Source organism: Numenius arquata, chromosome 6 (genome assembly GCF_964106895.1).
Source record: "Numenius arquata chromosome 6, bNumArq3.hap1.1, whole genome shotgun sequence".
In the NCBI taxonomy this organism is placed as follows: domain Eukaryota; kingdom Metazoa; phylum Chordata; class Aves; order Charadriiformes; family Scolopacidae; genus Numenius; species Numenius arquata.
Window position 1 is genome coordinate 28,563,659 of NC_133581.1, and position 19,081 is coordinate 28,582,739.

The window sequence follows — 19,081 nt, forward strand, 5'->3', positions numbered from 1 at the left end:
TAATGATCAAGTAATTTTGGCTTTCTAGAAAGAGCATTAGATGTGCCAACTTGGTTGCTTAGTTGTGCTTTAATCCTTAGTTATGAGTTTTAGCTCTTGTATACTGCAAGTATCTAATTGCCTCTATAGTTTTGACCAGTAAACCCTTAAAACTCTAATGTTTATAGAACAAATATAACCTAATGAAAGTGATGACATGTCACAACTCATACAGATTGCACTTTGATGTATTTTTTTTACAGTAAGACCTTCCTGTTTGATATGTGTTTACATGTTTATACCACATTTTATTTCTGTGTGCAAACAATCACAATGAATTTAATCACAAACACTACAAAATATAACCAATATTTAGGTTTGTTATGAATAATCTCTTTCCTTGTAGTTGTATGAGTCTTGTACTTCCTCTTGTACATATTCCTCTTTTTTCTCCCAACCATTAGGCCAACCACCATTGACCTGGGTTGTAGCACCATAAGACTTGGTGGTACCATAATTTACATAATTCTGAGTAATGTCCCCTGTCTCTTCAGCAAGTTCATCTTCATGGATAAAGCCACATTTCTCTTCACTTGTCTGTTCAGGGTCTGCCCAGGGTTGTTTCTCTCCTGAAGCAAATATGCCATAGAAGATAACACCTCCGTAATGAACTAAAGCAGCAATGAGGAAGACATACTGCCACTCTTCACGTGTCTGTAAAGAAGAAATTTGCTAAATCAGACTAGTGCATAGACTTACCTAGCTCTTCTGAGCTGCAAGATTTAAATTAGGGATTGAGGCTGTGATAGTCAGCACAGCTGAAACATTTAAGTGTCCAGTTCCCAATTATTTATATCCATCTTCCTTTGAAAAATCCCTATTCACTAGCCTACAAAGGCATTGACCTGGGGAGCATATAGTGAAGATGCTTCAAATTTGCAAGTTCCTGGATGCTATCACATGGAGGTCCCAGACTAATACAGATAGCTTGGTGAGTTGTACTAGGGAAAGGCCTTTTTCTTGAAAGTGATAGTATTAAACTGGAAGATTTGATAACTGTATTGCCATTTACCTTGTTCTTTGTCATTGCTCCAACAATTATAGGGCAAACCATTCCAGACAAGGTCCCGACTCCATTAGAAATCCCCATTAAGATGCTGGCATACCTCGGGGCAATGTCTAAATGGTTGACATTGAATCCTGCAATGCAAAGGTCAGCAAACATTCATACCAAAGGCAGACCATTACTTCAGTTCTGAAAAGTAATGCTGTCACCTGACAAGTTCATTATGACGTATTTGGGCTGTTTAATTGCATTTCTTTTTCTCTAAAAGGCTTGTTCCTACAGGGACTCTGGGTTTTTATTTTCTTTTAAAAATATGTTATAAAAGAATACCAAATGTGTTTTCTTCCCAAAACTGCAGCTTTTTTTAAAAAAATCCCGGTAGTGACTGTGCGGAGTAGAAAACCCAGAAGATATTTAGGCAGGGAGAAAGTTCACATTTTGTGGTGTCATTCATGAACATTTCATGCTGTAAATAACCTATAATTTCTTCTTGCAGCTTGTACCACTTTCCTATTGCCCACATTTTTCTTTTTGTCAGACAGTCCAGCAGAAGGTAGTTCCCTTCTGTTCTTGAGTGGTAAAATGAAGGGAGTAAAAAGAGGGTATCTATAATTGATTCATTAATTATTTTCATAAATATTTGTTTGTTCTTTTGCATTTCCAGCAGCTTAATTCTTTTGAAATTTATGCAGTAGATATTTAAATAATCTTAGAAAAAACACATGCGTCTCTGAAGTGACAGAACCCTTTCTCCCCAAAATAAGCACTTAAGAAAGTGAAAACAGGAACCAAATCTTTGGATACAGAAAGATAATAAAAGGGAAAAGGCAGGCACTATGACATGGATAGTGCAATATACTTTTCAAGTTGTACAAAACAGGTATGGTACCTTGCAGCATACGTGGGATTAAGAACAGATTTGATTAAGAAGAGTTTAGATGTTTGGCACAAAAGAAAAGAGAGCCTGTTTTAGACATAAGGAAGCAGCATGGGAGAGGATACAAAGATCACAGTGGGAAAACAAAGGAAGGCCAGGTGACTTGCGTTTGGGAAAGGCAAAGGCAAAGGGGTGATATATCAGCAGGAAAGGGGAAGAGCTGAATTTTAAATCAGAAAAAAATTGCCTGTAAATAGGCCCCAAAGTAATAAAAAAATGGAACACTAACAAAGCATTAAGAAATACACAGCGGAAAAAAATAGTAAAACAATGACATGTAAATTTAGATATCATCATATAATATCACTTGTGTTATATGTTTGGTTTCAAGAAAAATCTATGGTGTACATTAGCACCTCACTGCAAAGAAAGTTTAATTTGCCGCAATGCATATAGAAAAGATTGAAGTATTTAAAAAAAAATAATCTAATATAAAAGATGTGGTACTGATTGTACTTTCCTTTGTAATGATCATAAATAATGTCATTTGGAATTCTGAGGTTTGTTTAAATTACTATCAATGAATAAAACCCAAATGAGATGTTCTATCTCTTAAGATAAAATAATGTACTAATAACAGTAATATAATCTTACCAGATATGGCAAATCCACTAAAGCCTACAGCAAGCACTAGAAATGAAATAGCCACTCCTTTACTGTGAGAATATCCCACCACAAGAAGAAGAGTTGCTTCCATACCAAAACCTGGGGAAATCATAAAGAAAACCAGGCATCAGATTTCATTCACTCTCAAATATTGCAGACCTTAAGTAAGGTAATATTTCATAGGAAGACAGAGGCAAAACATTACCTCAGACAGGAATATAATCAGGTATTTCATCCCTAAAAAACACATGTTCTTGCTGTCTCAAATAATGCTTATTTTGTTCTTTGAATGCTAATTTATTGTTACTGACAGTCAGTTTTAAGATTAAAAGAAATACTTGTGATTTGGTTAGGTCATTCCGGCCGAACCTAATGGGAATATACACCTAACCTGCTTATGAATTTTGCAGTCTTTATCACAGTCGGGATCCAGCTGATGTGACTTTAACCCCTCAGAAGTCAAATATGCAAGCTCAGGTAGTTGTTTGGGCTCTCTTACTGCAGAGGGTGTTTAGACATGGAGCTAAGATTCAGTAAGTAGCTAAGGGCAGGCAAATTACCCCCAAAAAGCTCATCTGTTTCTTTAACAGACTAAGTGCTTTTTCAAACACCAAACACCTAGATTGAAACCCAGAATATGAATAACTGTGATCACTTTTATTTAGTAACCATATCTGTAACACAAAAAAAAAATAATAATGCACAAAGCATTGCATAAACCACACCATTTTTTTACTGAATCCAGCGTACTATATGGACATTGAATCTGTACAAGAAACTTTTAAACAAAGTAGGAAGACTTACCTCCACAGTTCATTATCTTTCTCACAGTAGTGGTTGAAAGAATCTGCTTGCTTCTTAAAAAGTCTGCAATTTGTCCCCCAATAGGAACAATAATTGTCATCACTAAATGTGGCACAGCAGATAAGATACCCACCTAAAATAATAATTCCAATTAGCAGAGTAGAAACCATAACAACATATTGAGTCTTCATTTTCTGAAGTATTCAGCAACTAATTAATTGTTTCTCTTCAATCTCAGGCTTTGTGCTAAAACCAAAAATCTTAACTTTATTTATTAAATGAATAAAACTTGTGATCTTAAGATGTCATTGTATTTTATGGACAGCCAGAGTTTTTAAAAACATCTGATGCCGTGAGGCTTTTTGTTTATAGATTGTTTTCACAGTTTATAGTTAAGCTAATGTGCTGGCTTACGGCTCCTCTGCCTCTTTTCAGAAAATTTATGATGAAATGTGTGTTTGAACTGAATGGCTACATTTCTGTTGGTGATGTGTTTGGCGTTGCATTGCCCAGCAAACCTAACATGTCTAGACAGATTCCCTGTGGATCATCCTCACATGCAATATGGCCAGTTGCCTTTGATTTCTGGCCATGCTTGAAGCTTCGAATTTCACATGGGCAAAAGATAGGTCTCAGAAACTCTATGTAATAGAAGATAACATACTACATATCCATTGACAATATTTAAAATGCTATACGTACTAGCAAAGTAAGACATAGGAATTTTGTGATGACTGTTGCAAGATATAGTGATATGTTTGAAGACCATTCCTTCAAAGCAGGATCTGTGGGCATGGCATGAACCACCAACTCCTATCTCCTGTCAACATAACTACCTTGCAGATAATTTCTTTTAGTACACGTGGCATTTTATTCTAATTGGGAATTCTGATTATTGTGTATATCTGCAAAAGTGCTCAAGCACAGGGGTTTTTGCATAATTCCTGTCTGAACAGTGCATCAGCCAGCCTGATGTCTGACTTGAGTTACATCAGCGTGCAGAGCAGACAGACTCTGTGAGAACAAAAAGAAAACAAGTTTTCTCCACTCTTCAATTAAAGTTGTGAAATGGTGCATTTCATTGCAGTTTATATATGTGACAACTCTGTTGTGACAGCTAGCTTCATGTTAATAGATGTTTCTCCCAATAAACCAGATATTAACTATGAGGTAAGTATGAGATTGCAGTTACTGCTTTGAGGTGTTCCTCACTAAATGATAACTATTCATTTATGAGCATCCACAGCAGGTGAAAACTGGCTTTGCTGTTTTATTGTTTACAAAGCTCTGTATTTCTCTGAATACACTCTAAGAAAAATCTTCTAGAGCAAAATGATCAGATTAATTGTGTAGGATGTGACCATTCTTATTGCATACATAACAGATGATATTTCAAGCTTCTTAAAGTAACTCCAGCTAAAGATGGAAGCCCATTTTTAAATGCAGGATGGCATCACATGCACCCTCAGTAAGTTTGCAGATGACACCAAACTAGGTGGGAGTGTTGACTGCTTGAGGATCGGCAGGCTCTACAAAGGGACCTGGACAGGTTGGATCAATGGGCCAAGGCCAATGGGATGAGGTTCAATAAGGCCAAGTGCCAGGTCCTGCATTTCAGTCACAACAACCCCAGGCAGCGCTACAGGCTTGGGGCAGAGTGGCTGGAAAGCTGCCCAGCAGAAAAGGACCTGGAGGTGTTGGTGGACAGCCGGCTGAACATGAGCCAGCAGTGTGCCCAGGTGGCCAAGAAGGCGAACGGCATCCTGGCCTGTATCAGGAATAACATGGCCAGCAGGAGGAGGGAAGTGATGGTGCCTCTGTACTGGGCACTGGTGAGGCCTCACCTCGAGTGCTGTGTTCAGTTCTGGGCCCCTCACTACAGGAAGGACATTGAGCTGCTGGAGCGTGTCCAGAGGAGAGCCACCAAGCTGGTGAGGGGTCTAGAAGTCATACGAGGAGAGGCTGAGGGAACTGTGCATGTTAAGTTTGGAGAAGAGGAGGCTGAGGGGAGACCTCATTGCCCTCTACAACTCCCTGAAAGGAGGGTGTAGAGAAGTGGGTGTTGGCCTCTTCTCCCAAGGGAATAATGACAAGACCAGAGGAAATGGTCTGAAGTTGAGGCAGGGGAGGTTTAGATTGGATATTAGGAAGAATGACTTTGCTGAGAGGGTGGTCAGGCACTGGAACAGCCTGCCCAGGGAGGTGGTGGAGTCGCCATCCCTGGAGGTATTTAAGAAACATGTAGACGTGGCACTTCAGGGCATGCTCTAGTGCCTGAGATTGTTGGTTTGTGTCTGTTTGTGGGTGGGTGTGGGGTGTGGGTGTTTGTTTTGTGTGTTTTTTGTTTTTGTTTTGGTTTTGGTGTTTGGTTTGGGTTTTTTTTGTTTGGTTGGTTGGTTTTTTGTGGTTGGACTCCATGATCTCAAAGGTCCCTTCCAACCAAGAAGATTCTGTGATTCTGTGATAATTTTGATAATACTCCATAATAAGGCAACACTTCGGAAGCCACTCATCTAATTGTTACTTATGCCACAATTAAGGGTGACAATACCTCGTGGAACAATATCAAAAGAGTACAGGGATCTCAAAAGCACAAGCCCCTGTGACTTTCACAAGAAGGAAATCTGTATTAGTAGAAAGCTGACTATATACTCTCACCACATTAAAAGAGGATATAGAAAGGTGATAAATTGTACTATCCTTCCTAAAACTAGGTGGTCCTGCTTTGTAAAATGCACCTGGAAAAATGGAACCACTTGTCAATACTTCCTTTACAGCTTTGGTGGGAACCTGCATCCCCTGGGGTGTCAGGGACAGAAGCGTAACGGGTGTCTCAATACCCTTCTAATACCATGCATGATCTGGTTTCAAGCACTTAACTAAAGGTCTTTTTGCAATATGGCCCCAAGTCGATCATCACTAAATCTCCTCCTGCCTTCACCTTCCCCTGTCCAATCCTTTGTCATTGTTGTTACTTCACTTACATGCACTGGTCAAGGGAGCAGTAACCGGGAGGGATAAGAGTTAAGACTTATAAATCCATGCTAAAGACGCAGAAGACTTTTCTTTCCTCCTCCTAATAAATACTACAAATGTAGCTCTGATATTTCTTTAGCTGAGATAAAAACTTTACATTATTTTTACATACCTTGCTTATTTCAAATCCAAAGACTTCCTCAAAGTAAGCAGGCTGACTAATAAGCAGCAAGTAAAAAGTCCAGCTTCTACAGAAGTTTGCAACAATTATTGCATAGACTGGCATAGATGTAAAAAATTTTCTCCATGGAGTTTTGTATTTCTGAAACACAGAAAGGGGGATCCAGTCACCATTTTGGTCATTATCAGCTATCTTTCTTCCCTTTTCCTATCCGTTATTTTTACCTATAGTCCAACAAGCTCATATATGCACAGCTTTATATATCTGAATTCCAATGACTTCAATTAACATAAAGTACATGCATCCATGTTTGAATGATCAAGATTTAATTTAAAAACATAAGCAGTAAAAATTACTGCAAAGTGCAGAAGTGGAGAAATTCAGTGATACTTAGCTGTATCACAACACTCATGTACAAGTGTCATTATCTCAATCATTTAAACATGAACATACTAAGTCCAAAATAATAATATATCTTTAAAAGACCATGTTTTTGTATCTGAGGCAACAGTCAGATTTCACACTGTAAGTACACAATTTCATCCCGATTTATTTTTAGCATTTAAATCTTAATCCCAGCATTCTGAATAATTTTTTATCAAGCCTCAGCTGAAACTGCTTGGTCAATATATTTTTTGTTTATTGTATTTTAGCTTTAAAATGAATTGCATAATGTAAAAGAAATGACAGATGGACAGAACTACAATCCTGCTGAGTCTCAACACCTCTCCGTGAGCCCAGGGTTCTGTCCATCTGTGTTGATCCAAATACAGGATCTAGACCCAGATGAGTGTTAGAAAATCGCTTCAGCAAGGTTTCAGGCTGTATTTAATCTACTGTTGATTTGTCTACTGTGGCTTTTCTTCAAAGAAAAAGAGCCCATAGATGGATGTATGCAATACCTTGTATACCTGTTAAATTACACTTAAGTGAGAGTGTGACTTAATTAATGAGAAGCCAACCAAAAAAGCCAACCTGATATTGTGGGAAGAATTTCAGCCTAAATGTTTTAGAAGCAAATGAACTATTGATATAAACGAATCACTTCCAAAAAATGTTTAATTAAAAAACAACAATAAAAAATAGACATAAATTATCCAGTCCAAGTTAGAATTATATGGACATCCTTTGAAGTATCTCATATCACCTAAGATTTTCAAAAGCACTTACATAAGAAACCATGAACTCTGCTGACTGCTGCTAAACATCAACACAGATGCTACCTCAAGAACACCTAAAAATGTCAGCTATCAACAAAATGACTCTGTAATATTTCCAGTTCCCTATTTAATCTGTAGCATAGTTTTTTTACTAAGAGAAAAATGGTTTATTCCTGAGTTCAATCAAGAACCAATGTTCCGATGAATTCGAAAACATATTGGAGAGTGGTAGTGGGGGTCTACTGGGCATGGATAGTGTAAAAATTTGAGCAGATAAAGTGAGGCTTAAGAACCAATTAATTTTTTTTTACTTTCTTGAGTTAGCAAGTATGGTCATAGTTTCTTTAAAGCTTTTCAATAGGTAGGTAAAGAAATAAGAAAATTATTTTTTAACATGATAGATTACTAGAGTGGCTAGAAAAGGCTCTGAGTTCATAACTGTTTTTTAGGAGTTTTTGAGAACTCATCCAGTACGGAACTAAGTCAGATTATGAGAGGCTTGATAGCACATTTCCAGTAAAGTTATCACGATAATGGGGAATGTTTCTATGGCTCTCCTAGTATGCTCTTTTGCAACTTGCAGTATTTCTTGCAAATGAAACATGGAATAGTCAGGATTTGCCTTTTTTTCTGATATTTTGAGGACCTCAAGAGACACTAAGTAGTGCTTTCCTTCCAGTTTACTTTTAGGAAAAGGAAAACCTTCCAGAAGGGATTGTATAGGATATGTATTATTATATATATTGTTTTAGCAGGGCCTATTGCAGTAGGACAAGGGGTAATGGTTTTAAACAAAAAGAGGGAAGATTTAGACTAGATGTATGGAAGAATTTTTTTGTGCTGAGGGTGGTGAAACACTGGCACAGGTTGCCCAGAGACATGATAGATGCCCTGTCCCTGGAAACATTTAAGGTCAGGTTGGATGGGGCTCTGAGCAACCTGGTATAGTTGAAGATATCCCTGCTCATTGCAGGGGAATTGGACTAGATGACCTTTAAAGGTCCCTTCCAACCCAAATCATTCTATGATTCTATGATTCTCTTTGTGCAGAAGCAATAGCCGCTCAGAAATCCACCAACAGATTTCAGATCTCCCCACCCCTCAAAAGATCCAATTGTATGAAACGTGTTATTCTGTCTTAACGAAGAAGGATGGTTGATTTTGTTGTTGTTGTTTCTACTTGGGGTTTTTGAGTTTTACTACTATCTCGTAGGAAACAAGTGTATGAGTAATATTCTTACTTCCATTGCACCTAGGAGGTTGGCACTCTCTCCAATACTTTCTTCTATGTACCTCCTTTCTTCATCTGTGATGGTAGGATGCTTTGCAGGACTCTCATATGAAACCAAAAGCCAAAACATGTACCAGACTATACCAAAGCTCCCTTTGGAATGGAAAGAAAGACTTTACAAAGATGTACAGTAAAGCAACAAATAAGGGGAAAAAAGCTGTCAATAATTGTAATGAATTTAAGCAGGACTTGTTGTTACTGCTCTTCTACTGAGTCATTCTAACAGAGAGTTGGATCCTGCAAACAATATTTGTGCAAAATACATGCAGAGCTGGACCACAGTGAAGTCTTCTTTGTTTCATTTACAGAATGATTTCACTGTAAGTGAATATTCACTGGTATTTTAACATCAATTTGCACAACACAATGCAATGCAACTGCTTCCATTTCATTTCACCAGACTGTAAATGAAGTTCCATTCTGCTTTAAGCCACTGTTGTTTGCTTACTACACTAAATTTTTTACCTGCAAAATACAAGCTTGTGGCGTTGTTTTTAACATAGCAATGCATTTCCTGAGTAATTTATCAAATTTCAATAAGGTTTCCCCTTCATTCAATGCAGAATGAAATCCTTTGGGACACTTTTTTTTCATCACTGTAAGTTAAGGTAGCACAACTACTGTGAATGAGGTTATAGAAGTCTTTAGATAAAGATCAGGACATCTCAGTCAGGGCAGGTACTCTAAACTTACAGTTGTATAAATGAAAGTGTGACATTACATGATCTGAGATTCTACAGATCTGCATAGCAGTTTGCAGTACTTGTACTAGAAGTGGTGAAGGTTTCACCATGAACTAGCTTTCTTCTTATTTAATAATATTGCTTTCCTACTTTCTCCTTTAAATTCTGTTCTTTCATTGTCGTTTTCTCTAGGCTGTATTTTTAGCTTTACAGACTTGCTTCTCTATTTTTTGGGCCTCTTAACAGTAGCTTTTACATTTTTAGAAAGGGTAGAGTAAGGTCATACAATATTGGAGTGAGAGGAGAAAAAATGCATACCATACACATAGAACACAGAAGACCACCCAGTATATTGCACTAGAATTCCAGCTAAAGGCATTGCAATAACAGCTCCCGCATAGGAACCTACAAAACAAGACGTGTGGATGAAAGGGGAGAAAAATTCAGTCTCAAAACACTTCCACATTACAAATGAAAGAGAGACAAAAATAGGAAGTTACTTACCACAAAAGGAAGTGGTTGCTAACCTACTTCTTTCTAATGGGGGGGCCCACTTGCTCCAAATACCGTGGCAGGCAGGGTAGGTGACCCCCTGGGGAATGGGCGTGCCACAAGTTAGCTAATGCTGATCAATCACTCAGTTCATTGTCTTTGCATGATTTATTTTTTTTTAATTGCTACAAACAAGAAGTTGAGAATGATTTGTATTTCTATAGTCAAGTCTGAGCACAGCATTAGAAAAACTTCAACTTCTATTAAAGTTGAAATGGGTTTTGTATATCATTCCAAATCATTAAAGAGGCTTTATGAAACAGATATAAAACACAATTATTTCCTTTTGCTCCCCCTTCTAGGAAAGAATTGCAAAGAATTAAACAGAAAGAATCTTAATGCACAAGTACCCAAGTCATAGGAAGGATGAAAACACAGACACTCTGGAGTCTTTCTAATACTGAGCTCATTTCTCCAACCCTCAGTTTTGGTGGCCTTCTAACATTTTTTTGATCTAACATTTAAAAATAATTTAGGAAATACAGATTACAGATTCACTGCTTAAAAACTAGAAAATAAGATCAATAAGAGCTTAAAAATATAATGGTAAGAGAGAAGTTTTTCACTACCTTTGTCTTTAATGAACCTTCTTGAGCACTTAAAGCAAATAATTGGGTGATATTAGTTGGTTTGATATTAAACCAGCTATTTTTAGGTCTCTTTTCAAAACCAGCCTTTAACTTAATGATAGGAAAACTACACAGAAATCCTGGCATCTTGCAGTGTTGAAATGTTAGAAAATTTAATATTAAATATACATTAATTTTCCACAAAAATAATTTTTAAAAATTATTATGATGTATGCATAGTTATATACAGTCCCTTTTCTCTTAATTTGATGGGTTTTTTCCTATGCGATAAGTAGAAAAAATTAATAACTTTTGGCAAATGATGAGATTATCATAAATGTTGAAATTATCAATCTCAATATACAAAAAGGTTTTAAAATACATTCTTCTGTTTTGAAAGAAGGTCCTATCGCCAATTTCTTGTTCATTTCAGTCTTTTATTTAAAAAAAAAAAATATAAAGACTTAATCTTAAGATTGTCATGATTTATTGTAAAACTTCTTCAAACAGTCCTGTTTGAGGTGTTTTGCATTCACAAGTCCTTTGAATAGTGTCACAGGAATGAGTGGGTCTAAAAGAGCTATTTTATTTTGTAATTACCCACTTGCTTCTGTTCCTCTCCTCTTTGCAGTCAAGCACAGCTCTGTACGTGCAGATCACTTTTCAGGAATGGATCCATATTTATACATGTATACTTTAAGAACTTGATGGGCAGTTACCTAACTTCCAGGCGCATTCTGCACCCTCTTTTGGAGTCTTTTTATACAATAAAGCACATGAGTTAAAATCGGCTCATGCAACAGAAGTGTGTAGCCCTGAGGAACAAAAAACCAGTGATCACAGGCTTAAAAATCTGTCTTTGAGGAAAGAAAGAAAGAAAGAAAGAAAGAAAGAAAGGAAGGAAGGAAGGAAGGAAGGAAGGAAGGAAGGAAGGAAGGAAGGAAGGAAGGAAGGAAGGAAGGAAGGAAGGAAGGAAGAAAAAGACATTTAGAAGACAGGCTCAATTGTTTTCTCTCTTATATCACGGTAAATCTCTCATTCATACCAACAAGAGCATGGTCAGGCCCTATGATAGAAGCTCTTGTAGGTATAAATGCGAGATTTAGATGAAGGGAAATCGAAGAGCTGTATTTCATACATTGAGATCCATTACACTGAAAATCAATAACAAACTGCAAGCAATTTTTACTTTCCCCTGAAATGTTACAATTGCTAATTAAAAGCTAAAAAGCATCTATCACATTTACTGGTTATTTTATAATTTTTCCATACCTCTACAAGGCCCTGCAAGATCCTAACAAAGATGACACACCCATAGTGCACCCTGGCTGCAGACGGTATTAACATGTTGAGGGAAGATGTCAGCAGTATAGCAGCACCAAATACCCTGCAAAGGTGGGAAAAGAAAAAGGGAAGGAAGTAACTTCAGTGTTGTTCCAATTGACTTGTTCCACATATGCTCACATATCAATATAGATGTATTTAAACATATGTTCTTTATGTAGAGAATATACTAACTGCTGGACAGGATTGATGTCTACTTCCATCTGGTGTAATAACTTGACTGATAAGACCCAGACCAAACATGGACCGTAATTTCCTAACGAAATACATCTTACGCAGTCACAGGTATAGATCTTACTCTCCCTATGCATCCCCACTCTTTCCTTTAGTTAATTTTCACACCTATTTCAACCAAATCTGACTGAATTCACCATCTTCTAGAGAAATTAGAAATTAGGTCTCCGAATGGTTTGCTAAAACAGGTGGCCAAGTAAAAGAGAGATTCTCATTAGTGCTTTAATTGTAAGAAAGTGGCACCATGCATTCGCTACTTATAAAGCAGAAGAGAATCCACTTTGATAAATGCCAAAGCAGCAGGAAGAATTTCAAACAAAGCTGGGATTTTCTTAGATACAAGAGCTAATCGATCTGGAAACACATATCCATAGAAAACAAATCATTCTTTCTGCTGGTTTTTCAGAGGCTAGTCATTGAATATTGCTGATTTTGATTCCAACAGCATCCTAGGAATTGCTTCAAATAAAGCACATTATAAGGTCTAAATAACTGTGTGAAGCGATGGTCCATTTTCAAAATTCCACTTATTTGACTGAATTTTAATTTGATTCAAATAATATCTACTCCTTGTAGGAGGAAGCCTATTCCTCAGCATTATTATATCATTTTTTAATGTTCATTCATTCCTTTATTGTGGAAATAATAAACACACACACCCCCCCCTTTTTCCTTTCAGTGGAACTATGCAAAGGGATGAAGCCAGCAGCAATGACTGGCCACTTTCTTTATACAAAACTATGTAATGCTAAGATAAATCCTAGAGATGTCTTAACATATGACATCACGGTATCTGATGTGGAACTGATTTGACAGAAACCTTTAACCTAAGCATGTGTTCTCCAGAAATTAGTACAGTACCATAACTTAGTGAGAAACAGACCTTGGGCTAAAGAAGCAGGAAGCAGCGATAAGTTTCAAGACAAAAAAAATCTCCTCCAAGACATCTATGTTTCACATTCTCTATTTAGAATTACAGCCACTGACACGAATCTTTAAATAGCAAACTGAGTACACTCCACTTCTATTTGACAAATATTAAAGGGCAGCAGAAAAAAAAAAAAAAGCTTCTTGGCACAGTAAGGAGGCTTTGTTAAATAGCTCTATATCTGGTCTGCTCATTGTGCTCCCTGTGATCCCCATCTCACGTTAAACAAGATCTAGCTGGCTGTGCAGCACATTTCTGGCTTTGTTTGGCAGCGTGTTCAGCACATTTACTGGGACTGACTGGTGCATGTGTTTGTGTTGCACTGTGTGAACTATTTTGGCCTGAATTCTGTCTTTACTTTTAATTTCTTTGTGTGTAAGTTTTTACTCCAAAGGTACGTGCAGTTCATTTCCTTATTTTTCAGTACTCCCCATATGTTCACATAAAGCACAATGGTGTCTTGGTTTTCATTTGCTTTATTTATTTATTTATTAGTGAGAAGAATTTTAGACTCATAGGAGATTTGCTTGTGATTTTCACAAATTCTTTTAAAAAGTTAGATGTTCCTATTAGCAAATTTTGTACAGTAATAGACTGTAACTGTTCTAAGGATTCATTGAGAAAATCCATATTTGTTTGCAAGCAGGCAGAAAGGACTGCTTGGTTTGTTGACTTTCCTGCTACTTTTTCTGAATAAGTATTTATCTAAATGCCTAATGCAGCAATACGGTTTTAAATATGTGATTGTGCATAGACTTGCTGGAGCAGATCAAAGCTAGTGTGAAGCAGTGCAACTCTTTCTAAATCACTATTCCTGTTAAAATCATGCTAAGGTAGAATATTAGAGAATGCCATCTCTTTCTAATGATAAGGTTTGCAAAATTGTTATGGTATATAACTGTTTTGTTGAGGAAATATACTTTAGTTTTTCAATTCTATATCTGAAATCAGCTTCTGTTTGCCGCAACTGAAAGCTGGGTTTCCTAGAATTGCCTTTGTTCTCACGTTCACTAAAGAGAAACTGTTTCATTGAGTCTGTTCTTTCTAGAAGAGAAAGGAAAATGTAATTTAAGGAATGATCAGAGACATGCATCTTCCAAATGAAAATTTTGCCTGTATTTAGACACACAAGAACTAGTGAATTTTTAGTTCCATCAAGGAGCAGATAATGACATAATTCCACAGTGTCACTTGGAAGTCAATTCTCTCTCGGAACTATGCTTTATCGGAACAGCCTTCTCAGAAACAGATCAATGTTTCACCAAAAAATCTATAGATTTAAGGGCAGAATAAATTAGAGATAAATTATTATTCTTGTCAGAAATGGCTTTTTTATCCTTCTTCTTGACTGCATATTAAAAGCGGCACCATCAATTTAGTGCACACCTATTTTAGGGCATCAGTTTCCTCCATAACTCTTCAGCAAGAGCAAATACTTCTTCCTACATTTCCTTTGTATCTTCCAATGCACATCCATAAATATAATCAGTATTTCTCCTTTGTGCTCTTTTGTCTTGTTACATTTATTTCACTTCCATAAATACTAAATTCTTCTTCCTAACAGAGTATTATGATAGCTTTTTGTACAAACTTACTGTTTTATTGTTTTAAATATCTCAGCTGACTACATTTATTATGATTTAGATCAAATAAAAATGATTTTCAGCTACAATAAATCTAAATATATTTGAATGCTGCTCACATTCTAATATATTTAATTGGAAATTTAACATTCTGATTGTTCCTAAGGCATTCCTAAGGCATTTTACTGACCTGTACATCAAACCTCAAAATTGTGTTGTTCTTTTTTTGTGTTTAGCTTCTTGTTATTTTTATTAAGCTCATGATTTTATGATCTGTTATGCTCTTTAGTTTCATTTCTTCTTCTCAAACAATTCTCATTTACACAATTTTGCTGCAGTGTCAACGTGGGTTAGAAACCATGTTTTTCTTTAAGACCTTTGTTTACATGGCAAACTGACAGTATGTGGGGTTCCATAGTTTTATTTATCCATTTCATGATGGACACACTTCAAACCCCACAAAACATATTTTAATGCCATGGCACAAATGAAGAGCTTTAACAGATTGAAGGTAAACTCTGGGAAAGCTACAGTATGCCACAGAGGCAGAGCAGGAGAGGCCAATGACATTGTCATCATCCTCGCCCTGGACATTAGGAGGGAATGAAGATGCCCTGATAGGCCTTCAGCAGTCCCCAGACCTGGGGGAAAATTCCTTTCTGACCCCAAATCAGCAACTGCTATAACCATATAAAGGAGAACATATCCATATACAGAAAATAAATTAATAAATACAGTAGTAATAGGTCAAGGAGGGGAAAAAGAAAAAAAAAAAAAAAGATAAAGCCTGGCCCTCAGAAGTGACCAGAAGAAGCCCTGAAACAAAAAATTATGCTTTGTTTATCTATTTCTATTTCTAGATTCGGTGGACTCAGTCCCAAAAGACAGAATCTAACATTGATCCTCAGTGTTTTACTGACATTGGCATTATCTGAAGGTCATGAGCTGTGACTTAGTCCTCCTGTAATACAAGTAGCAATAATAGCAAAATCATATTTGACTAAGAGACATTTGGGATGGGAGCAGAGGAAGGAAATGAGACTGACAATTCAGGAAAAATGCTTAGAATGGAATGGGGTTGCAGAGGGAATTAATCTTTTTGGGTTTCAAGCCAATTGGCTCATTTTTCTCTTTGGGGACAAACTACAGAGAAAGTATTTATTTTCATCTCTGGATTTCTAACTCGGCATCTGTGCAGCCCCACTATTCTCATCTACCTTTTCCAGGCAATTCATATTACATGAGCATTGTGCGTGGAAGTGCTTTATAGATATTGTTACTCGGCTGGAAGAAGTGCCAGCTCAAAAAGTGATCTGAGACCAGTGGGAGCACAGATGCGCGCCAAATGCTGAACGCCAGATGGGTGACGTACTGGGTTACACATATGATATCTGAAAGTAAGGGGTCCTGGTCGGAGGCATCCTTTTACCCCAGTGACTGGGAGTGAAAATTGTTATAATGACTCCATAAAGCTAAAACCCCTTTCATAAGTCTGTGGGGAGGAGTCAATTCCTCACCTGTCTGAGGAATGCATGAATTTCTATTTATGTTATTTATGTATTTATTTTACGTCTATTTGTGTTTATATTTTTAATATAATTGACAAAATCCACAATTATCTATGCCTCTTTATTCTCCAGATATGTGGTTCAACTTTGTGAAAAAAAAAAAACCTGTTACGGAAAGCTAATAATGTGTCTGTTCTAAAGTATATGAAGTACCTTAACTAAAGTTTATCTTTTTTTTTTTTTAAAAAAATCAAATAGTAACTCTGTATGTTCAAAATAGCATATTTTAGTATTTACTTAAAATAGAAAATACTGTAGATTTAAGATGTTTAAATATATGCTAATCAATTATGAATGCCATGTCATTAAAATCCAAAATAATTAAAGAATAGTAAGAGTTGGTCACTGACAACTACAGAACAAGATAGCAGATATTTTAATGAATTTACATTGAGAACTATGAAGGCATAGAAGGTTTCACATCACTCTTCATGATAACCCAAAGAAGTTTTCAATGGCTTTAATAGAAAATTCCTTCAGGAATGTTGTTGAATAGTTTTCACCTCCAAAAAACCACAGATCATCATTTCATAGAAGACCTATCTACACAATAGGAAAGTTTTATTATTTTGTTAGTTTGCTAGGGAATCATGGTGGGAGGGAGAAAGGTGTGTGAAAGCATTTCACACTGCTATGATAAATTAAATCAAAATATTATAAGGTGGTTTATTCTTACTGTAAACAGGAGCCTATGGAAAATGTAGCCCATGATCTTTCCTGGGACATACAACCTCTACACTTGACAATTTTGCTGTCATACTGATCGTATTATAGAGGACTTTATTTTCATTGGGTAAAGTATCTGTATTGAACAAATACTTTATTTGTAAACAAAGATTAAACCTTTTTCATAGAGTATAGGCAAGGGTAGGAGCTAAAGACAAGTGAAAACATGAGTTTTCCTTGCAAAGATTTCCCAACCTAGTCTAAAGATGAGATGAAAACTCTTGTCATTAAAAAACAATAATCAAATTTGTTTGGATTCAAGTTGGTGAGCTGGTTATTGCCATTCCTTTTCCTAACAGAAAACACATAGAATATGCTGGGAAAAAAAAAAAAAAGGACTTATTTTATCAAACATATACAAAAATAAACTGGGTCTTGACTACCCTTTGATGTTCTTTCTTGAACAGCGCTTGTTTGGTAGAGTCCCAGCGCAGCAGCAGCTCTGGGCAGCTGAACATGTATCACACCAAGTGATTTTTTAGACTATTCTGTCAGCTCAAGATTCTAAAATTTATTATCTTTTACTCTGCCTACTATCATTCATCTTTGACACATCTCCTCCTAGAAAAGGCCAAAAACCCAACATAGACCTGATTACTTTTTTTTTTTTGTGCAACACAAAGAATTTCTTGTCTGGGAGGAAATGCAAGGCTGAATGCTTGAATAAATGCTTAATTTTTTTCAGTAAAACATAGTGTCTAGGGAGAAACAGGCCAGGAGTTAGCTGGAATGCCTGTAGGCATCCAGCAGTTTTTCAGAATCCTTCCTTCTGCAAATGTTGCTAGCAATGACAATTTGTGATCATCCTTTTTAACTTATTTTTTTCTTTGAGTTATGCAGTGACTGAGTATATAGAAATTTCAGGCATTCAGCTGCCAGTGAACGCTTCCCTTCTTACAAAGTGTGTCTCTACCCACATTGATAAGGAACATGAACATTTTGAGGACCTGAATTTGCTGTGGTTTGATCTGCCAGCTTTGATGATAAATGAATCCCACAATATTCACAAGTCTTTTAGCAAAATGGACCATGCAAGGACTGGATTAAGCGCCAGGGTGAAATGCCATGCACAGACTAAGTCCATGTGTATCAGTAGTCCCTTTAGCCTTCTGCCTTCTCCAAGCCCCACTGATGCCACTGACTCACACAGATCAAACCAAGACCCTAAATAGTTTTCAGGGTGCGCCTTCCCTTTCCTGTTCACAGACCTATTTTTGATACGTCAGTGTGTATTTTATGAAAAACTTGGGCACTGTTGGATGACAGCATCATTGCAATTGATGCTGAACGTAAGAGTCCTGGGTCATTGAATTCTGATCGTTGCTCTTACCAGCAAGTGCATTACATCATCCTTTCATAAGCAGATCAGGTTCCATCTCAGAAGTAATTAGCATTTGTCCTACTTATTTTGAAGTCCTTTCCAGCTTGTTACTTCTTACATCCAATAGATATCTTGTACGCATGCTGTTTTATTTCAGCGGTTTTAATCTCTGCAGTTTACCCCAATAGCAATTCTATCTTCTTTCTTTTCCCTCGCTAAGAAAGCCAGGCCCTCTTCACCTCATCTTCTTCATTCTTCATTCTTCATTCATTTGATCACCCTACGAACCCGCTCTCTCTCCTGTTTGAATTCAGCTGGGGAATCTTTCAAACCTGCGGTTTCATTTTACAACTCATTATACCCATATATGTCAAGATAAAACTCTGACTCATTCCTTCTAGCTCATTAGCTTTGGGATGTCTTGCTCTTTAAATATGTAATCTGCTAGATCATGTTTCATCCAAGACCATCTCATTCAAATTACCTTACTGAGTTCCAGGGCTTAGGCTGTGATTCAACTGCCTCTGTTGATTTAGAGATATATAATACACTTATCAAAGAAATCATCTGTGG

The 19,081-nt window shown here is 36.7% G+C and overlaps 1 protein-coding gene across 1 annotated transcript in view; it reads right to left on the minus strand.

Annotated features, from left to right (window-relative positions):
- Window positions 1-360: 360 nt before the first annotated feature.
- The window catches only part of SLC17A6 (solute carrier family 17 member 6), a 32,703-nt gene continuing 13,982 nt past the window's right edge, over window positions 361-19,081 (minus strand). Inside the window, exons 4-12 of the mRNA XM_074148832.1 lie at window positions 12,077-12,191; window positions 10,188-10,275; window positions 10,002-10,088; window positions 8,951-9,093; window positions 6,541-6,690; window positions 3,393-3,525; window positions 2,577-2,687; window positions 1,052-1,179; window positions 361-693 (exon numbers count right to left, since the gene is read on the minus strand). Coding sequence (XP_074004933.1) covers window positions 361-693; window positions 1,052-1,179; window positions 2,577-2,687; window positions 3,393-3,525; window positions 6,541-6,690; window positions 8,951-9,093; window positions 10,002-10,088; window positions 10,188-10,275; window positions 12,077-12,191 — 1,288 coding nt within the window. The remainder of the gene's footprint in view (window positions 694-1,051; window positions 1,180-2,576; window positions 2,688-3,392; window positions 3,526-6,540; window positions 6,691-8,950; window positions 9,094-10,001; window positions 10,089-10,187; window positions 10,276-12,076; window positions 12,192-19,081) is intronic.